Source organism: Alosa alosa, chromosome 7, assembly GCF_017589495.1.
Source record: "Alosa alosa isolate M-15738 ecotype Scorff River chromosome 7, AALO_Geno_1.1, whole genome shotgun sequence".
Taxonomy (NCBI): domain Eukaryota; kingdom Metazoa; phylum Chordata; class Actinopteri; order Clupeiformes; family Clupeidae; genus Alosa; species Alosa alosa.
The window spans coordinates 32,501,669-32,527,740 of NC_063195.1; the positions used below are offsets into that span (position 1 = coordinate 32,501,669).

A 26,072-nucleotide genomic window follows, 5' to 3' on the forward strand; every position below is an offset into this window, starting at 1 on the left:
TCTCCTCTCTCTGCAGGATGCCATCCCGATGATCAGCAAGCTGCGCTACAGCACCAACTTTGACAAGGCCTTCAAGCACGTGTTCGGCAAGACCCTCATCTGCCGCAGCATGGAGGTGTCCACTCAGCTGGCCAGAGCCTTCACCATGGACTGCATCACTCTGGAGGGTACGGCCAGATACGCTGTGATGCCAATGATCGAATTCTGCTCAAACTCATGGGCCTGAAGGTGTTCAGTAGGTTTAGGGTTGCATCTCCAGTTTACCCAAGGAATGACATAACCAGGATGGAGAAAGATTCTGTTTTGCTGTATGCAACAATGGAGAAACGTCAAATTCACTATGTTGTCTATGATGAGGGTAATCGTAGAAAGTGTTGGGGCCCAATATGTGCTACATGGATGCATTCAAGATTGAAATACTTGTGTATACAGTGCTCATATCGCTTGTGTGTGTGCGTACGCAGGTGACCAGGTGAGCAGCAGAGGTGCGCTGACAGGCGGTTACTACGACACGAGGAAGTCGCGTCTGGAGCTGCAGAAGGACATGAGGAGAGCTGAGGAGGAGCTGAGCGAGCTGGAGGCCAAACTCAACGAGAACCTGCGCCGCAACATCGAACATATCCTTCAGCACATTTCACACACACACACACACACACACACACACACACACACACAATTTGTAGTTATGTATGTATGCCTGTGGATGTTCAGGTACATGTGTACACGCAGTGTGATCACATAATGCTTGTGCAGACCAGATGCATGCATGCTCAAACAGTCTTTTCATTTATTTAGTCTGTTACACACACAGTATGCAGCAATGACTGAAAGTTGGAGTGGCTCTCATGTCAGTTAGGTCTTTCTGCCTGGGTAAATCTGAATGATTGATTTGGCTGTTGACTGCCTCACAACAGTTGGACCAGTTTGTCACAGCCAGTGAGCATCATTGTGCAGTGATGCCAAACCGTTTGCCCACCCACTGTGGTCAAAAGTAAATCTGGCTGCCCAGATGACCTTCGGTGTTCCTGGTCTCTGCACAGCGCTTGCACTTGCCCGTGTGCGTTGACTAAACCAGCAGGTGTGATGGTAACCTGCCTCAGAAACCGAGGGGTGATTCATCTGCTTTGTGAGTCAGATTGACGCCCTCTGCCCCCTCACCACATGCACGCTCTCTCTCTCTCTCTCTCTCTCTCTCTATTCCCCTCATCCACCCCTCCCTCCTTCTCCTCTATCCAGCCCTTCCCCCATCCAGTCTTATTTTCTCTCTTCCTCTCGTCAATCCATTTCTTCCTTCTCTCTTCCGTTCATCCCTCTCTCCAGCCCTTCCTTCATCCACCCCCCCTCTCTTCCTCCATTCATCCTCCCTTCCTCCCTCCCTTGACATGGCTGACCTTGGCCCTAATGAACGAGTGGGAGTGGAGTGGAGGGGTTGGGGTTGTTGCCAGCGTTCGGTCTGCGCTGCTCCTGCTCTGAGGCTGATGACATCAGGGCGTTTGGGCGCTAAAGAGCAAAGTGCAGGTGCCCTGCTGGAGGTGGACAGCCTCGTAGAGTATGAGTCATCTGGGGGGGGGGAGCGGGGCTGTGTGCTGGAGTGGAAGCATGTGTGGATGTGGTTTGGATTGTGTGGGTGTGTACACATGTGTAGAGCATGTACGTGTGTGTGTGTGTGTGTGTGTGTGTGTGTGTGTGTGTGTGTGTGTGTGCCGTCTGCTAGTGTGTGGATAGCGTGTCTATTCTGAGCAGGTGGGTCGTTAACTGTGTGTGTGTGGGTGGGTGGACGAGCTGATGACACGCCGCCATATGTGGATCGCAGCGGTGACTCACTGGAGCAATCAATTATTTAAAAGCTTCTCCCTGTGTGTGTGTGTGAGGTGGTGGTGTGCTTATTCTTTCACACCTGTGCTCTTGAGATCGGCAGTGCCCCCCTGGGGGATCAGCCTCGTCAGGGGCTATTTTCTGCTCTTCTTCCTGTGCTCCCCCCCCCAAGCGAGCGCTTCATGATGGCAGTCGTCTTTTCGCACTCAGGAAACTGCCGTTAATTGGGTTGTCAGCGGCGAGCGGTTGTTGGGCCATCACGGCAGCGCCGTCACCAGAACCAGCGCCCTTTGATCTGGAAAAGTGATTCACTCCCTCCCCCTCGCTTTCGTGCTGTCTTAGTCTCGGTCACATTCTCACGTCATTCCTTGCCTGGAGTTGATTTTTGGAATGGTGTGCAGTAGATTTCCCATTCCAGATGGATTATGGGTAGCCTGGTACAACCAGACCTAAATCCATCCAGTGAATATGGTCTGACCGTGCTCCACTGAAGATCTCTCCAGTCATTGCTTCCTAATGGCCATAGACTTCATGTTCATTTTGAAACTATTGGACCAGCCTTTTAATAGGATTGCTATACGTGCTACTTCACCACTGACAATGGATGTTGTCATCTTGGGCTTTTCCTATTGCCTGTAAGACAGTAATGCCTTTGCCCTTAATTAATTACATTTTTTAGGTTGTGATTGTGCAGTGAATCGTTCAGACAGGACTTATGCGACACTGCATTTAGTGCCTCTGCATTTCTTTATTGTCAGCAGTAAGCAAAGTCTTCCATTTCTGTCTTAATTTACCCCATGAATAAAATATTGCAAATGTGCTAATTACCAACCATTTCGTTCGAAAATTCTATTAACATTTGATAAATGAACCTTACATTTTTCAGTAGCCATAGGTGTGTAGATTTGAACAAAATCTAGTTTGGTTCTTACCGGGGCTTTTACTGCCTGAAATATCCAATTTTGTTTACCACGCTTGGAGTTTGGTGCTGGGCTGGTGGGTGCTTATTCCCAACCTTTCTCACGGCACATCAACGGTTAGCCCGAGAATTCTCGCCGCAATTCAAAATTCCACTGGAGCTCCAAGTGGATTTGTACACGCAGCCTTACAACACTGTTTACAACTCTTCGAGTCATAGTAAAATGTAGTTTTTGGTACATAGCTAATTTAGATACACTTATGGTGTGGGTGCTTGCGTTTCTTTAGGAATCTGCCGTCTTGGTTTGTATAGAAATTAATATTAAGTGACACATACACGTAAGAGGTTGGACATACAGGACGGTTGGTAGTATGTGACGTTCCAATAAAGATGTTGCCCATCTGTGTGCACACACCTCACACAACTCACATTTGTACAGTTGGCTGATGGGACGTGTAATTTTCTCCCTTAACCCCAACACACGCATCAACAACGAGATCGACCAGCTGATGAACCAGATGCAGCAGATTGAGACCCAGCAGAGGAAGTTCAAGGCGTCACGTGACAGCATCCTGTCCGAGATGAAGATGCTGAAGGAGAAGCGCCAGCAGTCCGAAAAGACCTTCATGCCAAAGGTAGGCCAGACGTGATTGGCCGACGGAGTCTGAGGCGCTCTAGGTTACGTTTACATCTGATCATTTAGATGCGTAGCTCCATGATCTAGGGTGTCATTTGCACTTCGCTTTTCTGCCAGTGGAATCTCAAACCACAACAGCAAGGGTTTTCACAACTAAAGTCATCTTGTCAACATGCCTTAAACAGGCATCACACACAGAAATAGACAGATCATGGCAGCATTACAGTAGGGGATGTTAAGAGATTTGCAGATGCAGTGACATGACCCCCCATTTAGCAGTTCCGTGTGAGTCAGTCGTAAGCTAAATTATCAAGGGAACATTAAGTGGATTAAGATGCTGGCTTCCACATACGGGCAGATTAAAGGCGGATTAAAGGCAGGTTAAGGGAGTTTTATCAGGGACCCTGTAATTATGTTGATGCCATTGCACTATTAATACTTTAGCCATGGTGAGACACACGGAGCCCCTGTAGACCTGTGAGTGCACTAACAAGGCTTTTGAGACATGCTGCTGAGCTGTCAGGCCTCTGCTTATGTGCCCTACGTGGAGAGTCAACCCCATGGTCAGACACACACAGCTGACATCGAGCCGTGCCCAGCTCTCTACGTCTTCTCTTCACCTCTGCCTCCCCTCATCACTCTCTCCTTCTCTCTTCTCGTCACCTCTCCTCATATCTCATCTCCCTCCCTCCTCACCCCTCTCACAGCAACGCAGTCTGCAGAGTCTGGAGGCCAGCCTGCACGCCATGGAGTCCACGCGGGAGTCACTGAAGGCCGAGCTGGGCACTGACCTGCTGGCCCAGCTCAGTCTGGAGGACCAGCGTCGCGTCGACGACCTCAACGACGAGATCCGCCAGCTGCAGCAGGTGGGTCCAGCAGGGAACAAGTGTCTGTCTGAGGGCCTTTTTCCACAAGTCACAAGTGAGCCAAGTCAGCCAAGACATGTTGCGGTTTACACATGTATTCAAAAGATATGTGGTCAAATGCGTCACAAACAACCTTGGCAAGTGGGTTTGAGTGATCGGATCACAATGCCTCTTAGTGATTGTTTACACTTGTATTTAGAACTGACTATTTGTGGTCAGATCATCCAAGACCCATTTGAAAAACAAATTTAGTTTTTTTTTTTTTATTTAATTTTAAAGTGTTCAGGCACTGTGCCCGAATTCAGGCACGGGCTTGGGCTTGGTTGTTTTAGAATTGAAAACAGGCTATATGCCTACAGGCTTATGACATCTTGATATCTTCAGGCACAGACATTTTCTTTACTTTAAGCCCTGCAAATGTAAATGGGGTCTGAGAGAACATACTCTCACACAGAACCATACCAACACATACAGTACACATAATAGGTCACAGAGAAGCAGTATTGAAATAGATTTATTTATTTATTTTCTAGAAAAGGTCACAGTGCTGGAAAGTGCAAATGCAATGCACGATAGTCATTCATAATGATACATTTCTGTAAAGTGAGTGTTTAGAGTTGTGATGGCTGTGGGGGAAAAGCTGTCTCTCCCCTCAGGAAGGTGTTACATGTCTGTCAGAACCTGCACATCCAGAGTCAGTAACTGAAAGTGGCCTATTTCTGTAAGTGAGTGTTTAGAGTTGTGATGGCTGTGTGTGTAACTGAAAGTGTTCGTGGCCTGGGTGAGACTGTCCTTCATTATGTTTTCTGCTCTGCTGAGGTAACGGGATGAGGCAATGGTGTCCAGTGTGGGCAGAGAGCAGCCAATGATGTTTTCTGCAGAGCGGATGACCCTCTGCAGGGATTTTTTCTGTGCCACAGTGCAGCTTGCACACCACACTGTGATGCAGTACATCTGTATGCTCTCTATGGCAGAGCGGTAAAAGGCCACTAGCAGTGTCTCCCTTAGGTTGTTTCTCTTTAGCAGTCTCAGGAAGTAGAGGCGCTGCTGTGCCCTTTTGATGATGGTGGAGGTGTTAACAGTCCAGAATAGGTCGTTGGCGATGTGGACCCCCAGGAATTTGAAGGTGTGGACCCTCTTGACACTAAGTCGAGGATCAGCTCTTTGGTCTTTGATGTGTTGAGCTCGAGGTTGTTGCACCATGCTGCCAGCCTCTCGATCTCCCGATGGAGTGTGTGTGTGTCTCATTACCCTCTACTATATGACCGACGACTGTGGTGTCGTCTGCGAATTTGATGATGGTGTTGGTTGGATGAGCTGGGGAACAGTCGCTGGTGTACAGGGAGTATAGCAGAGGGCTGGTTGTTTCTCTTTAGCAGTCTCAGGAAGTAGAGACGCTGCCCTTTTGTGAGCGGTTGGTGAGGAAACCCAAGAGCGGATGGGGGTGGAGAGGCCCCGGTGGAGCAGCTTGTTGATGAGGATGTCTGGGATGATGGTGTTGAATGCAGAGCTGTAATCCACAAAGAGCATCCTCACGTAGGCTGGGTGTTCAGCTTGTTGGGTTGTTCAGCTTGATGGACGTTATTGAAGACATTTTACTTAAGAGATCCTGGATCCTGGGACGCACAGAATCATCTAAAATAATCTACTACTCTAATCTCTCTAGTTAAACCAAATGCATAAATATTTGCTTTTGAGCAAGTTACACACTTTTGCAGGTAATTCACTGTGCAGTGCACTTTGGACTAGTTTTGAGAAATGCAGTTTCTATTCTGCAACACATCAACATTAATAATGATTCAAGAAATCGAAGCGAAAAAACTAAACAAAGCGACTGAGGGAAAAACTGTGTATTTAAAACAAGTTTTTCTGAAATAATACTTCAGTGAGAGCCAGTTTTGTACATGTATAGTTTTCCACTACAAAGGGGAGTGACACATTTTCTGTTCTTATTCTTGGCCTGGCCGTCTTTGAAGCTCTCCGCTGCGTGGGGGAAGCCCTTGTGTTGCTTTGATTTGCGTTTGAGTGGAGAGGCCTCTGCAGCCGAGAGCTTTCGCTAGCCCACTGCTCTTTGAGCCTCACTCCCCGTGCTTACCACCAACCACCAAACACCGTGTGTGTGTGTGTGCGTGCGTGTGTGTGTGCGTGCGTGTGTCCACGCGCACACAGCTGTGCCCCATTATCACCTAAAGCGCCTTACCCGCTCGGCCCGGCTCATTGTTGCAGACGCGTGTGGGAGGCAAGAGGTCGCGGCCCGCTCTCATCTCCCTCACACTCTCTCCCTTTGTCTCCTTATGGCCTGTGGAGGGAGGCTACGGAATATGATCAGTTGCATAACTGCAGGCCTTTTTTGTAGTCTGACTGTGTGTGTCTGTGTTTAGTTCATCTGTGTGTGTGTGTGTGTGTGGTGGCCCTGCGGGTTCCCTTTTATGGCTCTAATGAAAGGTGCTAATTAAGCAGGTCGTGCTCATGTGTCAGTAGGCCATCAGGGTGATAGACAGATGAACCTGACTCACTCACTGCCTTGTGGAGGAGGGCTTTGTCTGGCAGTGAGCTCTGGCGCTCTACATGAATTTCATGATGGATTATGTAATGCTTGTTTGTGTGTGTGTTGTGAATCATGACAGGATAACAGACAGCTGCTGAATGAGAGGATTAAGCTGGAGGGCATCATGACCAGGGTGGAGACGTACCTGAATGAGAACCTGCGGAAACGTCTGGACCAAGTGGAGCAGGTGAGTCGGACCGCCATCTTGGCCATCATCAGCTATGCGTCCTGTGTGTGTTGACTATGTGTGTGCGTTTGTGACTCTTTGTTTGTTTGTTTGTGTGTGTGTGTGTGCACCCAGGAGCTGAATGAGCTGCGTGAGACTGAGGGAGGCACTGTGCTCACAGCCACCACCTCTGAGCTGGACGGCATCAACAAGCGCATCAAGGACACCTTAGCCCGCTCGGACGGTACGGTACCTGCCTCAGCCTTTTATCACAAGACCTCCTACTAACTCCATATTACCCTTTAATAACAGAATCAAAAATGATATGCAACATGCATACAGGCCCCTCTCTGTGGGAAAACACATTCTAAATGTCTTGGTTTGTGAGTGTCTGTACTTTCACGATCCACCCATCCCAGACTTGGACGGCCTGATTGACAAGACGGAGGTGGAGATCAAGGATCACATCAAGAGCATGGACCGCTGGAAGAACATTGAGAAGGAGCAGAACGACGCCATCAACCACGACACCAAGGAGCTGGAGAAGATGACCAACCGGCAGGGCATGCTGCTGAAGAAGAAGGAGGAGTGCATGAAGAAGATCCGCGAGCTGGGCTCCCTGCCACAGGAGGCCTTCGAGAAGTACCAAACGCTCACGCTCAAACAGGTGGGGTTCACTCAGTCAGTGCATTGAGACAGACATATTTATACTAGTCAGTGCATTTGGACTGACATATTTGCACTAATCAGTGCATTCGGACTGACATATTTGCACTAATGGCACCCTCATCTTCATGCGTTCAAATTTATTGAAATTTTTTCCCATTTTCTTGAGCTTGAGTCCTAGTTTCATTCCAGTCCTTGTTTCTGTATTCCTGCACCTGTCTCATCGGGTGATGCTTACAGATTCCATCCACATCTTTGCATTTTTTTGTTTATTTTAGTCGTCCTTGCATTTTTGAACCGGTCTCTTGTTTTAGCCGGTACCAGGATGCTACCTTTCTTACTTTATTTCCTCTTTCTCAGTGTTGGAGGACCACTTCCTCTTCTCATTCTAATAGACTTTTCTAGTCTTGACTCTTTCCCCTTTAAGCCTCCAACACAGCGTTTTTTTTTTTCAATGACTCCATTCTAAGATCCCTCATTAGCCTCCTCTGCTCTAATGTCCTCCTCCTTATCTGTTTCTAATGGTTTCATCCTCTCTACTCCCAACTAATTCTAGTTGAGTTTCTTTGCCAGCTCTTCTTCACTATTTCATCTTGTCCTCCCTCCTCTCTCCTCCTCTGACTCACCTCCTCCTCTCCTCTGCTGTCCTCCACACCCCACGCCTCTGTTTTCCTTCTACTCCAGCATCTCTCTTCTCCGTCTCCTCTGGTGTACTTTTCTTCTCCTCCCCCTCTCCTGCCTGTAGTCATCATCTGTGCTGCACTGCTGCAGTGTCACATCCCTCCCACACGAGGGTGACTCAGACCCCCACTGCCCCTCACTCTGGGCTCCTAAGTGTGTGTGTGTGTGTGTTGAGGAGAGAAAGGCAGTGTGTGAGTTAGAGAGATACAAAAGTGTGTGTGTGACAGTGCATGTGACCTTGAGCATCTCTTTGACCAAGATACAGATAGTGATCGAGAGCCGTGTGTGTGACCCGAGAGAAAGAGGGAGAGAGAAAAAGCTTGTGTGTGTGTGTGTGTGTGCGCGCGCCAGTGAAAATGTGGGTGAGAAAGAGAGACGAGTGGGATGTTCACATCTCCAGCGAGCGAGGGAGGGAGGGAGCGAGGGAGCCTGACCTTCTCTCTTGGATGCTAGAAATATCTCCAGGCCTTATGCAACATCAAGTAGCCCGTGGGGCGGGGCAGATTCGGTCCACTCCGCTCTGTGGGCAGCAGCCTGCTGAGGGTCTGACCAGCGCATCACCGTCAGTGCTGTGTGATCTGACACACACACACATACGGCGCGTCAATAACAAAACACTAAGTGCTCTGATCACAGCGATTGTGTGTATGGCCAAGGGGCATGACTGACTTGTTTTGAAAAAAAGTTTCCATCCAACTGATGGAGACCATATCGGTGATCATGACAACTGATCATGACAACATCAGTGACACAACACCCAAACAATCCTCATTTGTAAGATGATTGTCATCTTGAATTTCCCCTGGGGATCAATAAAGTATCTATCTATCTATCTATCTATCTATCTATCTATCTAAAAATATGAAAACATGAAAAATATTGTGCTTTATGTGGATACAGCTGGTTTGTTTGTTTACATCACTTTGTTTCTAGCAGCATGTTATGGTCACGTGGGTGATTAGTTGTTTACATTAATATAAATATGGATGTATTATATATTATATGCATGTGTTCTGTATTGTGTGTTCACCTGCATGTGTGCTGTTTCTGGGCTGCAGCTCTTCCGTAAGCTGGAGCAGTGCAACACAGAGCTGAAGAAGTACAGCCACGTCAACAAGAAGGCCCTGGACCAGTTTGTGAACTTCTCCGAGCAGAAGGAAAAGCTGATCAAGCGACAAGAAGAGCTCGACCGCGGCTACAAGTCCATCATGGAGCTCATGAACGTGCTGGAGCTGCGCAAATACGAGGCCATCCAGCTCACCTTCAAACAGGTACGAGCTCTCGATTTGCCTTTAGACACGTCTGACCTCTCGACTCGCCTTCAAACTGGTACGAGCTCTCAACTCGCCTTTAGACAGGTACGAGCTCTCGACTCGCGCTTAGACTGGTACAGTCTCTTGACTCTCTCCTTATTGTATAAGTTCTACACGCAGATGTTTACTTGTAAGGGGTACAAACTCTCCATGAGTTTTTGGTCGAACATTTGTTTAGGCTACACCGTTCAAATGTAACTGTTCAGAGAAAACAACATGTTTGCCAAATTTGAATGTTCCTCTGGTTTGAGCATTCTGTTCCCCAGCCCTCCAGCAGCTCTGTGTTTAGCAGGTAGAATACATAAGTCTCTCAAAATAAACCAGCACATCTCTGTTGACTTAGCAGGTAGAATACTTAAGTCTCCCAAAATAAACCAGCACATCTCTGTTGACTACAGCTGTTCGCAGTATCACTTTAATTACAGACTCACCAAGTTAATCATCTTAATGCAGTTGAACAAAGGAACACCACATTCTGTTCTCAAAAGGAAGCGGGCTGTTGGCCAGTCATAGACACGTAGGTAGAGCCAAATTCGCCAGCCAAAACAGTGACCTGTTTTTGTAATGGAGATCAGTGGGTGTTGAACAAGCGTTCCATGCTGTTCCCTGCTTGAAATTACCTCTCTGGCCAAAAAAGAGTGTTAATGGAAATCATGTTTATGTTAATGTTTTTTAGCGACTTGCATCAATAAACATTACATTAAAATGAACAATTTTAGTCAAGTCAAATAGCTTAATAAAAAATAACAAACCACAACTCCTGCAAACTTCAGAGTGCTGAGATGTTATGATGTTACAAAGGGGTATTTTATTTCTTCGTTCCAACTTCCAAGTGGCCTAGCCTACGTTAGTCATGAATAAATGATGTTAAAAAATGTATACAGTAAATGACTCATTCTTGACAAAAGGCAAAAGAGGACATTTGAATTATGTCACAGAAGAGTCAGAGTCTTGATTGTGACCTGTTAGTGTTGATGGAGGGCCGACAGAGCAGACGCTCATCAGAGGACAATAGTGGACAAGAGGAGAGGGAGAGCTAAATGAATAAACAGTGAATAAACAGAATGGTCCTTTGTCACTGTTCCTAGAAAGGTCTGAACACTCACTGAGCTGAGCTGGTTTGTCTGCCGTGTTCACACCAGGTGTCTAAGAACTTCAGCGAGGTGTTCCAGAAGCTGGTGCCCGGCGGCAAAGCCACGTTGGTGATGAAGAAGGGCGACGCTGAGGGCAGCCAGTCGCAGGATGAGGGCGAGGGCGGCACCGACAGCGAGAGGGGCACCACCTCCCAGAGCAGCGTGCCCTCAGTCGACCAGTTCACTGGAGTGGGCATCAGGGTAGGTGGACAAAACACTCACTCAGTACGCAGAGTAGTCAAACTTGTCTTATTTATTGATTGTTTTTATTAGTCTTTTCATTCAGTGGATACGAGTCACAAGTGATTCATCTGAATCAAGAGTTTTTGTCATTGTTGCCTAAAGTTTTCAGCATTGGGGGTTCAGGCTCTGTACAGAGCCTTATATAATACAATATAAATCGTTAGTGGCGCTATATAAAGAAATGAAAGTGAATCATGTAAAGTAGTTATGAGTGTTTCAAGAGACATTTGTACTCTCTTGTAGGATAATTGTCTTAGATCTTAGACAATATGAGTAGGAGGAAGATAGACTAAAAGCACACTTATCATCTCTCTCCCACTCATGTTCTCTCTCCTCCCGCCCTCCCTCCTTCTCTCTTTTTCTCTTTCCTCCTCTCTTTCTCTCCTCCCGCCCTCCCTCCTTCTCTCTTTTTCTTTCCTCCTCTCTCTCTCTCCTCCTGCTCTCCCTCCCCTCCCTCTCTCTCTCCTCTTCTCTGTCTGTCCCCTTCCCTCTCCTCCTCTCTCTGTCTCTCTCCCCTTCTTTCCTCCTCTCTCTCCTCCACCTCTCTCTCTGTCTCTCTCCCATTCTCTCCCCCAGGTGTCGTTCACAGGGAAGCAGGGTGAGATGAGGGAGATGCAGCAGCTGTCTGGAGGCCAGAAGTCTCTGGTGGCTCTGGCTCTCATCTTTGCCATCCAGAAGTGCGACCCGGCACCTTTCTACCTGTTTGATGAGATCGACCAGGCGCTGGACGCCCAGCACAGAAAGGCTGTGTCAGGTACTCCACACCTTCACACTGACGCACTGTCTGATACCAGGGTGGCTGATCTCAGTCATATGATTCATTTGTACTTGATGGAAGCTTGCAAAGTACATAGGGGGCGGTTTTACACTTACCTGTATTCATTAATGATTTACAATACATGTTCAATACTATAATGTATTAATGAGTGAACTGGTAATTAAATGGCATAAAAAAAAATACTCTTCCACTTACAATTAGCAAAGCATTGTCTGGAGTATATGGAATGTTGCCTGCTGATTGGTGCATGGTTGAATGGTCATGTTGGATGTCCTAGTTTTCCCGATAGCTTCATCATGGTTTCTCTTTCTCTGTCGTGTCCTCAGACATGATTGTGGAGCTGGCCGGCCATGCCCAGTTCATCACCACCACCTTCAGGCCCGAGCTGCTGGAGTCGGCCGACAAGTTCTACGGCGTCAAGTTTAGAAACAAGGTAACTAATGGGCTGAAATGAGGTCACCAGAATCGTATGCACCTCACTAGAAAACAGTTATTGCAGATTGATATGTAGCTGTTACCCATATAATTAACCATTAAGAATCTGTAACAGTCTATTCAGAAAAAGTCCATTGTAGGCACGTTTTTCGACAGACTTTGTATCATTGGTCAGTGTTATCGTAAGCTTGCATGCTTACTAATTATAAATGCCCAGACTTCGTATCATTGGTCAGTGTTATCATACGCTTGCATGCTTACTAGTTATAAATGGCCAGACGTTGTATCATTGGTCAGTGTTGTCATACGCTTGCATGCTTACTAGTTATAAATGGCCAGACTTTGTATCATTGGTCAGTGTTGTCATACGCTTGCATGCTTACTAGTAGGGCTGGGACAACGCGTCGACGTAATCGATGACGTCGACGCAAAATATGACCGTCGATTCGTCAAGCATAACGTGTGCTGCTAAATATTTTTAATTTTACACCTTCAGTGTTTTCCATACGTTGACTAATCTGTGGCTGGGCACCACGAAATCAAAACCGGCCACCACACATTGATGTTCTATGTTGTAGGCCTAGGCATACTATTTAAATTAAAGATAAGATAAAATAATTTCATTGAGCTGCACTCACACAGCCTTTCCTCGCCCCGCTTGCTCTCTCTCGTAACGAGCCCGCTGCTCCTCCTCTGCATGTGCATTTAACAAAATATTCACGATTGTTGAAGGATTGTTGTTGCCACATGTTGCACTGCATAGAACAGTGGGCTAAATTGCTATTAAATCCGCTTAGCATCGTGACCATGCTGCGCAAATTTGTTCAAAACTGCTGCATTAAAGTTAAAGTAAACTCTGCTAAGGTCTTATCACAACATAGTACATTGAGGAGACTAAACTAAGTTAAGTTACAGTGTGCAATCAAGCAGTATCTCAAAGCTAACGTTAGAATACTGTTTGGATGTCAAGTTTAGCATGCTTACTTGCAGCTGCTTGTATTCGTTACTCATGCAGGGCTCATTTTGTTGACTCTGAATGTTTGCAAAATCCCGATGTAAATGGAAAAGTGTTTTCCAAGACTCAAAAGTGCTTGTCCAAAGGAGAAGTACGAACCGTTATTTGAACTAACTACGTTATGAATTGCATCCACACATCAGCAGCCTTTTAACTGTGTTAATGTTAATTACAAGGATTCCCACACGAACGTCTTAGAATTACAGGCACTCAATTAGACATACACTACTGAACTTTATTGAATGCTACCTCTGACTAAGAATGCATTACTTTGCACTTGTATAGTCTTTTATTTTGGAATCTTAAGAGCAATAAACATATATTGCAATGTTAAAGAATTCATGTTTATTCATTCAGATATGTAAATAAACATGTATAAGTTAGGGCTGGGCGATATGGACCAAAACTGATATCCCAATATATTTTGGAGCTGATTGGCGATATATACGATATATATCGATATTTTAAACAGAAAGAGCTAAGTGTTTCGTATTCACTCAACCAGCTTTAATTAGAATTATTTCAGACTGCTCTAACACAGCTGTGCAAAAAAGTGTAAACAATAACATAGGCCTACAATAGGCATAGGCTACAGTTGCTCTGATAAAGCTGTGCAAATAACAAAAGACCAAAAGTTGACCCTGACTGACAACGCAGGCCTACATTGTACTGCACAATGCAATATTTTGGGCACAAAAATATTGAAAAAAACTGCAGTTTTGTCACACAATGCAGTTTTTTTACCCGTAAGGGTTTGATAGGGCCTAGATGACAAGCAAATGTAGCCTATGATGGCCTAGACATGTTGCTATCAATAACAAAAATAGTTTTTAACAATTAGGCTACTTAAACAACGTAACTGAGTCACTCATCAAGAGTGTGATAGACGCTACCGTCGTTTTGTATGCGTTCATTTTTGCATGTTCCGGTTCATCAGTGTATTTAAATTAGCTAGGCTATATACCAAAAATGACATTTTACCGTGAGTCGAAGAGCTGTAAACAGTGTTGTAACTTAAATCTGCGTGCACAAAACCGCTTGGAGCTTCAGTGGAATTTTGATTTCACAACGAGAATTCTCGGTCTAGCCGTTGATGTGCCGACGGAATAGGCATCAGCACCCTCTGATCAAGGTAAACAAAATCTGACTCTGTGTCCGTCATGTTTGAAAGTTTGTAGTGCTGCGAGGGAGAACGTGCCCACGCAAGGGGCGCAGTTGAGCAGAGCTGCGGCTATCTGAATGGTCTGAACACAGAAGAGCAAGTGGCTTTGATAAAATGGCCCATTATTTGACATAATACCGGTATTACGATATTGTCTCAACTACATATCGTTTTCAAAAATATATCGGTCGTAGTCGTAATACCGATATATCGCCCAGCCCTAGTATAAGTTGCTATTAGTGAATTAATGGGAAGATAATCGAATCGAAATCAAATCAGACTGAAAAAATGAATCGTTAGATTAATCGATGCATCGAAAAAATAATCGCTAGATTAATCGTTTAAAAAATAATCGTTTATCCCAGCCCTACTTACTAGTTATAAATGCCCAGACTTTGTATCATTGGTCAGTGTTATCATACGCTTGCATGCTTACTAGTTATAAATGCCCAGTTTTGCACCAAGGCTGTGGAGTGGTGAATGAAGCGAATGTTTATCAATAATTCAAATGTCATAAGTGGTGCAGCACCTGTGGATATGCTTGTCAACTGAAATGTCACGGAATGACACTCAAGGCTGTGTGTGTGTGTGTGTGTGTGTGTGTGTGTGTTTGCTCTCGCCCCACAGGTGAGTCACATTGACGTGATCTCGGCAGAGCAGGCCAAGGACTTTGTGGAGGACGACACCACTCACGGTTGAGAGGCCACCCTCGCTTTCTTGTGCCCTCTTCGCCCCCCTCTCTCTTTCTCAAACCCAAACCCACACCAACACTCATCAGCTCTTGCAGGTTGTGTAGGAGCCCATGGTTCCATCTACAGATCAGCATGGAAAGGTATTTTGGAGTTGGAGTGGGTACATGTTCCGCAGCCCTAAATCTGTTCTAGGATCACAGGCCGCCACAGGGTTTGCCTGCAGAATTGCAGAACTGTGTATTTAGATGTGGGTTTTTGGTAAGATGACGGGAGAGGTTTGGGGAGTAGTCCTGTAAAGAGTTGCTTTTTTTATTACAAAAGAAAAAAAACATTTTAGCTTTTTTTTTGTCTGTCATATTGTTAGAGATTTGTTTTTTGTTTCTTTTTTTTTTAAGAAAAATAAAATAAATAAAAAGGCTGAGTGGCATGATTTTTCCAAGTTAGAAACTTGCTGTTGGCCTTGTGCTTCTGTCCAGTGGAGATTGTTTCTTAATCTGAGGTTATCCACAGTTACATTGGCCATTTTTTAAAAAAATGCTTCCAAGAGATCTTTTTTTAATCCCATTTAAAAAGTGTTACATTTCAATGAGAGTATCTGGGGGGTGAACAGACAGGTGAAATGTGAATAGAGCAGCACACCATGCCTCCATGTACATACAACAGCTTTGTGTTACCCACATTTAGGTTTCTGTTGGTAGTTGGTGACAGAAGTGTCTGTGAGATCTGAAAACATTCACTTAACCTTGTTTAAAAAGCCATGATTATAATATCAGAAAAAAAAATACCCCATTATACCCCAATTTAAGCTACAAGTCAAACATTGCCTTTTATACTTCCGATATAATACATCTATTGATTTTTTTTTGTCTAGTACTTCTCTTGATATGTTTTTTAAAGATATATATTTACATATATTGGTTGGTGTTTGTTCTTTTGAATCATTGTTATGTTTACAATGTCTTTGCATTCCCTGTCCTAGGCCACTGCTGTATAATGAAGCTAGTTTAAATCCTGTATTTGTTTGAATTTGTGTTATTCTCTGTTATTAATTGGAAACAATAAACAAACTTTTAAAAACTACACTTCTCGAAGCTCATTCAGCCTTCCCCATGACTCGTCTGTTCCATGTCAACTGTACTAGAGCTACCACTAAGTGGCACTGTTCTCTTCGAATGCAGGGGTCTTCAACCATTTTTCCTTCAAGAGCTACTTTGACAAAATGAACATGGCCGAGAGCTATCCCTGTTTTATATTAGTAGTAGCATAGCTGATGACCGCTCAAAGCAGCTGAATGAGCTTGGTATGTGTTTTAAGGCTCCTTTCACTTCCTTTGCCTTCTCTGTAGACTGGGAATTTGATTTGATAGGAATTTGAACAGGTTTTACCAAGTGACTGTTTATTAACATCCTTATCCCTTTGCTAGTCAGAAACAGGAGGTGAGCTACTGGAGGCATACACGCTACCTGTTGTAGACCCCTGTTCTAATGTATAACAAGATATAAGAGGCTTTGTGTTTGAGGTATCGTGAAACAGTGATGACTCAGTTCTATGAACGTGGCTAGTTGGGCTCCACGTTTTCAGCACACAATGGCCCCTGATATGTCAAACAGGTTGGGCGTCCACTTTTCTGCTGTCTCTTACCCCTGCTCTCCCAATGTATTACCTAAAAGCTGACCCCACACTGAGTCATAGGTCACACAGAGATCATAAGAGCTCACTCACCAGCGGCAATCTTGTTCTCTCTCCCAGCTCCAGCATTCTCCGGGGCGTGACATCGCCGCGCCAGTTAGGAGGTCACAGGTCCTGGTCATCCCCCCCCTGAGAGGTGAGTCACTCTCCCTTCTTCCCGCCTCACATGTCATCTGGCTCTCCTGCCAGGTTGACCCGTCAGCTGATCCAGCCGGCTCCGCGTCCCAAGAGACCCTGCCTCCCAACGGCATGGCACTGTCTAACCCCACCCCCAACACCACCACTCTCTATCTGAATGTCAGCTCAGCTGACCTTCCCACAAAACGCCAGCCCTCTGTCCACAGACCGCTCCTGATCCAAGGGTTGGCAGAGCCCTCACCTGTCTTGTTTGGCGAAGCTCCTGTCTGGATGGACAGCCACAGTGCCTCTGCCAGCTGATCCCATGCTCACGCACACTGATGACTTATACTTCAATAACAGGCCACACTTTATTTGGACCGTCTGCCCACACACTACAAATGGTCAGATTATCAACAAACTATTAGTAACTATTATACTAATAACTATTAATACTATACTGTATTTGTTATATTTGATAGGGACAGTGCTCATTGACTGACAGACAAAAAGCTGTAAATAAGAAAAATAAGTTAGCTGTTAGAGTGCTAATTCCCACCTGTTGTCCCAAGCCAGTTCTTAAAAAGGCAGCCTAGAATAAAAGAGCACTCAAAAACAAAACAAAAGATAATTATAAAAATAAAAAGAATACATGCGAGTAGGCAAGCTGACCAGAGAGGTGTATACCCGTCAGACAAGACAGTACAGTACAGCTATGGCTACACAACACACGCAACACAAACAACATTACACACACATTACAAACAGGTAAACAAAGAAAGAAAATAATAATAAAAATAAAAAAAACAGTGAAACACATTGATAAGACCAGCACAATGCAGACATCGTACATACTGAGGGTTTGAGAAAGGAATACGAGTGTGAGGATACCCATGATTACAGATTTGGTTTGCCTTAATCCAATGATTTGAGTTTATGTTTAAAAGTTGAAAGAGCAACATTTTCTATCTTAACTCATTAAGTAAACTATTCCAGTATTTGGTGGCTCTGATTGAAAAGGCCGTTTGCCCACACTTGCTCTGTCTGAACTGCACTACACTATACTGCATCATCTTTATGAACTGTCTCAGTGGGGAGTAGCTAGCCCATGTAAAACCTTGTAGATGAGGCAAAATGCTCTCTGTTACACTGTTAACTACAACTACATTCCCAACTATTAGCCGCGGCTTATACATTGATTTTGCAAAATTTCTTCAGCTCTGAGGTTAATACACAGGGGCAGTTTAATATGGTATTAATATGGTTTTGTTTCTTTTAACTTGCATAAAACACTGTCCTGCGGCTCATACACAATGCGGCTAATACACAGGAAATTACTGCATAACTTAGTCTCTGGGCAGTTTTAAGATTTTGCTTTGGAGAAAAATATTTGTCATGGCAATACAGCTCATTTGAATTTAATTGAATTGTACTTATACTGTATGTATGTACATACAGGTGCAGCTAAAAAAAAATAGAATATCGTGGAAAAGTCCATTGCCTTGCCCAGACTGAGAAATTGAAGGCTCAAGAAACCATTGCTGGTGTTTTGACTTAATTAGCTGAGTAGAGCTCTTCTTAGGTCATCTATTATAAATGACTTCTTCATATCCAGTATTTTGAAATACTAGATTTTTTTATTTCAATGAGCTGTAAACTGAAATATTTCACTTTGTGTAATTTCACTTTTTAAAATAAATTACGGAAAACAATGAACTTTTCCATTATATTTTTCAGATGCATCTGTACATGGATATTTGGCTAAGCTATCTTTTTCTAATGTTTGAGGATTTCAAAATTATAAGTCATTGAATGAAATTATTTAAGAGTGCTTTGAGCTTAAAAGACAGGTTGCAGGAGTAAGGTCTTTAGCCCAATCTGTGACGTGAAGTTCTTCGTTCTTTTATATTGCACGCCAAACATTTTAAAACTACATTTACTGTGACTAAACTGAATCTGGGCTAAATGAAATTGTGCTCTTGACACCTACCTTTGTGAGTTTTTTTTTATTTTGTGTTTATGCCTGTCCCACCCAGGAAGAAGTTTCAAAATATCATCTCAGAGTTAAACCATGTATGTAAGTAAATGTGATACACTTAATTTCTGCCTTAGTCTAGCTATAGATTTCTAAATCTGAATGAATGGTACCTGATCTCACAGAAAACTTGGTAAGAACACAGCACAGCCAGGCCACTTGGTGCACTAGATGATTATCAATTCCTTGGTTGGTTGCATTTTTTTTTTGTAACAAAATCAATTAATCAGACTTATAAAACGACAATCACAATTGATGAATAAGGCAGATCGCCAACAGAGATTAATTCATTTTGCACAGTCTCATCACAAATACTGCAAACACTGGCCAAAGCATGTTACTTATGGCTTTTGTGAGTGTAGGCTAATATCTCTTCTTGAGGCATTCGCTGGTGAGCTAGTGACTCAGCGGGTAATCAGCAGTTTATACCAGACCGTAATCAGGCCGGGTGCGCCTCGATAAAACCACGCATAAATCTGTCCGCCTCTTAGCGGTCGTTACGCATACAAGTTAATTTGCCGTCCAACAGGTGCCGGCGTCGTCAAATCCGCGAACATAGGGCCACTCTGTCCTTGTCTCTGCTGTGGTGGTCTCGCTGTGTGTATGTATGCTTGCATACATATGCACACACATGCACACGCTCTCTTTTGCCTTTTTCCACCGTTCTCCCTCCTCACTGTCGAACTCCAGGCCATGGCAGGCCTCCCCAATAAACTTGTCATTTTCATGAGGAGCTGTCGGTTGAGGCAACAGTTGCTTACCCATCAACCCTCTACTGGGGTCACCTTCCTCGGGGTAGGCATTGGGGTGAGAGTGTGAGTGGGGTCATTCTCAAGCCGCAAGTTCAGAATGCAGGCCAGTAAAGGAAGCAGTGTGGAAACGTGCTTATAGAACTAAGAACATGTTCTGGACGCTATGTCCTCTTGGATGTGTTGTGGTTAGCGGTGGGAATTAGATGAGTTGGAAAGGGTGGAAATGCTATTCAAATTGGTGAAGAAATGCATCTCTGATAGGTCCTTGTGAGTGAGGATGGTTTAAGATGGCCGAACATTTCTTTGCACGTTGAAACATTCAGCTAGTTGCATATAATCTGAATGGATTGAGTATGTAACAAAGATACACCACACTCACAAACCTTAAACATCCATCACATGATATGTGACATTCTTATTAAATCCCTTCTCCTGTAGTGATAAAATGGCTTTTACATGCAGAACGGGATCCCCTTATTTGGCAAAATGTTGGTCACATGTCAATGATAAAATCCAAGTCACACACATAGAGAAACATTATGGTTGTCATATATCTATTCATGGCGATTTATTTGACATCACATTCATCATATGAGAAATACTCTAGTGGGCTGCATGCGTTCTATGCACAGAAACAGCTGTTGCTGACGCAGGCTGTCTAACTGTGTTTATAGATTAAACGGGATGAACCGTTATCTCACCAGGTAATGACTCTGTATTGATAAGTAATATTGTGCATTAAAAGGTGAATAAAATACAAGATCTCCTTTCTCATTGTAGAAAAAAATGTTTGCTTTTTCTGTCATTAGCTGTGATCTAAAACTAAACTTCCTAAACTAACTAGCTGAAATGAAACCCAGCAGATTATAAAATGTAATATATAAATATCAGACATAGCAACAAAAAAAAAAAAACATAACACATAACAAATGTAAGAAACACAGCATAAACTAGCATGTTTGTTTTCCTTCAACACCTTATCAATAAATATCACTGGTTAAGTCTGGTCTGTAATCTGTATGTCTGTAAAACTCACAGTTAATTCCTTAGATGCCATCCTTGTCCTTCTATATAACTGAACCAAAAGAGAGGGAATTTATTTGTGTGCGCTCATTGTATAATTTTAGGTTTGACTTTTTTTAAAGCCCTAACTGCAACTGTTGGCCCTGTGAGAAGGAGAGGGAGGCATTGGGGGGCGGGGGTATTAAAAAAAAAAATTTACAACCTGTTGTTGTGAGTGGCGACTCGTTGCCCATTCCTTTTTTAAGCCCGCTTTATGGGGTCACACATGTTCTAAATCCCAGCCCAGGCAGCGGCAGCCACACAGCCAACGGCTCAGGCCAGCGGCCCCCCTCCACCACAGTCACGGCCACGTAGCCCCCGGCACCATCATCAGGATGGGGTCACGGCTCCATCAACTCCCAGTCGTGTCTTTGTCACCCCCCAACACCCCATACACACACACACACACACACACACACAAACACACAGATGATCACGCTTACTGTACCATCACTACAAACTCAGGGTCAGGGTCACGCAACTGTCATCATCGAGAAACAAACTCATTTATTTTACTGAGTCATGGTTTTGTCATTGCATTTGTGCAAGACGGTCAACATTCGATCAGTCTCTCTCTGAAGTCCATGTTGTCTCACCCTAGACTCGACCACCCTTGTTATCTCTGTTGAAAGCTCGCTAGCCTATGCATCACTCCCGACTAAACGTGGAGGCAGTGCAATTTACTAAAGTTATTCACAAGTGAAACTTAATTAAATGGATCTCCTCTTTGCATTGCTTTTTTTTCTTTTTGTATTTTTTTGGTGTCTGAATGAATACTTGCAGCTTTACAAAGAACCTTTTATTAGTCAATTACATAATGTGGAACCTTCAGAGGTTCTTTTGTGTGGACAAAGCAAAGCAAAATGTTAAGGGTTCTTCTACTGAGTCAAACCTATCACTGAGAATCCAGTTTTAGTTTCGATCCTCAGTGTGCAGTGGCAGATTATACTTCGAGCAGGGGCGGAGCTCGGGTATTGTGTGAGGGGGGGCGGGAGATGTTGCCCCCCCTCACTGATTGTTGCAGTAACCCGCACTGTTGCGTTGGCTTGCGCTAGCGTAATTTCACCAACCTTTCCATTCATACATGTAATATGCAGTAGCCAACCAACCAAAATATTTAATATATGTTTATTCCAGGAAAAATAAAAAATAAAGCCTTTGATCATAGCTCCCTATTCCGGTCAAACAAACAACAACTTTGCTCAACAACTTCAACTCATTTAGCATGTTAAAGGGACAACAACTATCCCATCCTTTTTAAAGAAAAGCGTAAATGAAAACAATATCCCATAGCCCTTGCCTAACAGAAAATGGCGACTGTGAACTCAAGAGCGTTAAAAAGTTGGCCCACTTTTAAGAATTTCTCAACAAAGGAAAAAAACAGACGCGTGGCTTTACATGCCTAAAAGGACATGCACACTGCAAAAACATTTAATCTATTTTGAGTTTCAGCATTCTCTCCTTCATGTTTGCAAATCTGTCAATAACTTTATCCTTATTGACCTCAATGTCTCTCGATACAGAGGAGTGCTAAGTCTGACAGCCGCTGACTCACCCATGGTGGGCGCAAGATGAGTTTCAGTCGGCTAAAACTTCTCTCTGCCTTCGCACTGCTAATTGGAATCGTCAAGTAAAAACGATAAAGAATGGCAAGATTAGGAAAAAAGCCCGATCCATGTCGTTTTGCGATGAGAAATGGGAGGATTCTGTGGGTGTTTAAATGCATGCACAGCTCACTGTACATTGCACAAAATGTAACAAATTCATTAACCACTTCAATTAGGCATTGGATAGATCCTGTGAATAAAAGTCAAAGCGCTCTAACTTTTTCAGGCATCAGAGTAAAATGTTTTGGGTTCAGAGCAGCAAATTTTCCAGCCATTCTCTTGAAATCTGCAAATCGATGTTCAAACTGAGAAACAAAGACGTCAAGTATGTAGTAAAACACATCGACTCTGAATCTGTCCCTGCTGTCTTCTAAAATCTCATCTGCGTGTTCATCTGAACACAAACGCTTTTTCTTACGAACTCTTCCCCTATCAAAATCGGTAGTTCCCTCACACAGTATAGCCAGCTCTCTGGCTGTGTTAAACAGACAAAAACTATGCCTAACCCAGCCTACATATATTTTTATTGAACATTTAAGTAGTAAACAATTCCGAATGGATATGTGGTCAATAAACTGTATTAAAAAAAAAAAAAATCCTACCAGTGGGGGGCCCCCCCTAGCGGCGAGGCCCCGGGTTGTTCGCGCCGCAGCCCCCCCCAAATCTCCGCTACTGACTTCGAGTAAAAACTGTACTTTATTGCCCACATCGCTAGGCGGCAACCAATCCCTTCCTTGACACATCACTTTTTCTTCATGATTAGTTTTTCCCTCTGTCTTACTTCTAGGCAGCATTTCTAACCCAAGTGTGTGGTGTGTGGATTGTAGAGAACACCCCTCGCCCTCCTCTGAATACTGCCTATGTATTGCACCTATTCAAACTCTCAGTGTCCACTCACTTTATCGAACATCGTCCATCTGTTTTCACCAATTTTTCAAAATGTTATTGTTTGGAAGACCAAATGAGCTTTGGCCTCAGTGCTCTCCAGCGGGCTCCGTGCTCCCTGAGCGCTCAGCAGTGGTAGGTGAGTTAGCGAGTGTAATAATGAACTCTGCCTCTGCGGTGAGTTAGCGAGTGCGATAAACTCTGCCTCTGCGTACTCTCTGGCCGTCGCCCAGCGCGCTCGCGCTCACTCTCACAGCTGACACGCTGTCCCATGCTGCATGGCAACAGCCGGCCACAGGAGAGATATTCATACTCGCAAAACAAGACTAGGTGGGTTTTTCTAATCATTATTCCCGGCCTGGCGGATGACTTAGCACATGCCCGCCTCAAATCCTGTTTGGAGTAAACACTCCGCCATCTAAGGAAGACCTCCCTCTCAGCAGCACTTGAGGGATGGCATTCCCAGCTGTTGCCGTTCTAGCGGCATTTTCTGGGGGGGAAATTGGGAAATCTGCCCAAAGAGACATGCCTCTTGGTTTTTTTCGATCAGATGTGCCGTGAATATGAAGTGGGAAAGAGTTGGTTGGAGGGGCACGTGTCAAACAAATTTTTCGGATGCTTCACCTAATGGGAGACATTTTGTTCTATTGTTAGAAGCTGTTAAGAGTTCAGACACGTAAAGTTGAGTTGCGGTCACAATTTATCCAATCACAGACCTGTTGTTATCTGAGGGATAGATAGATAGATATTTATAAGATTCATTACAATAATATTCAAACCTAGGATGTTGCCTGTTTTCATATAGTTGACTTGATATTGTGTGTGTGGGGGGGTTGGTATAGAGAGAGAGAGTGCTTTGTCCAGGCATATGACTTTAGGTGTATCTCCTTTCTCAGGGACCAAAAATACATGGAGATTGTTGAGCTGGGGCTCACCCACGTCTTTTGAAGTGGGGGATGGTAACTATGTTGTCTGTACGTCAGTGACTGAGTCAGTAGTGTATATGTCTTTGTGTGTTAAGAGGTGGGAGGTCAGTTGTGCTTGTCAACAAGAAATCTGTTTTGCCGAAAACTGCCATTCATCATCTACGTAGACGATGTGTAGATGTTTTGAATTTTGGCCCCCTGTCCGATTACTGGAAAACTGGCAGTGACACCTGTGCCACTACTTTGCATTTTGACAATTCATTGGTGCATGGCGACTGAGATATATTTTCCCGAGTGAGCTACGCCACGCACTTTGCCATTGTCATACATCAACCAGAAGACATGCTGCTAAAATCCCTGATTAAAATAGATAGCATCAGTTTCCCGGGTTAGACACTGATGCTTATGTTTTGTAATGAGCCGCAGCTCTCCTCTCATTCTGTTAGGCATGAACTGGGAAAGACATTATAGGACTCACGTGATCATATAACATTCATCTGTTACAGGAAGCAATTCAGACACTATACCAATATTTCTTACAACTGTGAATAACCAAACTGCTACCTCATATACAAGTGATTAAAAAAAATAAAAATATTTCAGATCGTAGTTTGGATTTTATTATTTCTCTTGGCTAGAGACCATATGGGAAAGAACTTACAACAAGCCACACAGTGGATGTTTCTGTTCAGGGTTGTCTCTATAAAACTGCCACCATGAGGGATTAGGAATATTTATAAATGGTGCTGTGGTAAACATTTGGCTGGTCTTTAAATCAACTTCACTGGCAGTGGTTTTCATGCTGTTAAAACAACACAGAGACCAACCGTCACAGTAAAACTGAATAGAACAACACAGACCTTTCCTGAATCACCTCCTCATTTATATGAGACTTTTTGGATGACTGAGCTCACGGTTGCTTGTCATTTAACTCTCACACTTTCACTGATGCATGCAGTCAAACACACACAAACACACACACACACACAAAACACTCACACTGCTTTGTTCTATTTCAGCAGTGACTTATGGTAAAGGGCTTTTGGCTTTTGGTTCACAGGTGTGTCGTAACCACAGACAAACAGCCACCACAAAATATGAACAATCTCGCGCTGAGGACTTGCCCCTCCAGTCTTCCAGCTACTAAATGGATTCAGCACCTAAGCAAGTGACTAATGACATTCTTAACACTCTGTTCCACTCTATCCTTGGCCCGCAGAATAGACGGGGGTGGGGGAGCTAAACAGGAAACAGATTCATCAACAGACAGTGAGACTTTGGCGAGAGGGAGAAGGTAGCCATGGAGAAAGTTGGGGGAGAGTACCATAATTTCCCAACTATTAGCTGTGGCTTATACATTGATTTTGCTAAATTTCTTCAGCTATGAGGTTAATACATGGGGGCAGTTGATATGGTATTAATATGGTTTTGTTTCTTTTAACTTGCAAAAAACACTGTCCTGCGGCTTATACACAATGAGGCTCATACACAGGAAATTACTGCATGAGAAATTGTAAGAGGGAGGACTGATGAATACATTTATTGGGGGAGGGGGAGGAGAGTAAGTGGTTGAGGTGTGAAGGGGAGCAGTCACCCTTGGGTTTCCCCTTTGAACCTTCCTCCCATTTGTGTGCACTCTCCCTGGACTTACCGACTGGTCAAGTGCCTTTCATCGGGCTTTTGGTCATATCCTCCCAATCGTCCATGCAGCCCTTTGCCCCTGTTTGCAGCCTGCTGAAAACGTTTTTCCCCTCTCCCCCCCTTTGCTTGGACAAGGAGGAGTGAGTGCGAGAGAGGGAGAGAGAGAGACAGAGGGAGAGAGAGAGAGACAGAGGGAGAGAGAGAGAGAGGGACAGAGGGAGAGAGAGAGAGGGACAGGGCAAGGGAGGGAACCGAGTGGGGGACAAATGCCATTGCTGCTGTCCATCAC

General features: G+C 44.3%; 1 protein-coding gene across 1 annotated transcript in view; it reads left to right on the forward strand.

The window, feature by feature from the left end:
• Positions 1–16,149, forward strand: part of smc3 (structural maintenance of chromosomes 3) — a 28,428-nt gene extending 12,279 nt beyond the window's left edge. Inside the window, exons 18-29 of the mRNA XM_048248281.1 lie at positions 17–167; positions 465–617; positions 3,218–3,369; positions 4,079–4,237; positions 6,865–6,972; positions 7,087–7,195; positions 7,371–7,618; positions 9,357–9,569; positions 10,754–10,945; positions 11,564–11,741; positions 12,092–12,198; positions 15,005–16,149. Of these exons, the coding sequence (XP_048104238.1) occupies positions 17–167; positions 465–617; positions 3,218–3,369; positions 4,079–4,237; positions 6,865–6,972; positions 7,087–7,195; positions 7,371–7,618; positions 9,357–9,569; positions 10,754–10,945; positions 11,564–11,741; positions 12,092–12,198; positions 15,005–15,076 (1,842 nt within the window). The 3' untranslated portion in view covers positions 15,077–16,149. The remainder of the gene's footprint in view (positions 1–16; positions 168–464; positions 618–3,217; positions 3,370–4,078; positions 4,238–6,864; positions 6,973–7,086; positions 7,196–7,370; positions 7,619–9,356; positions 9,570–10,753; positions 10,946–11,563; positions 11,742–12,091; positions 12,199–15,004) is intronic.
• Positions 16,150–26,072: the final 9,923 nt, after the last annotated feature.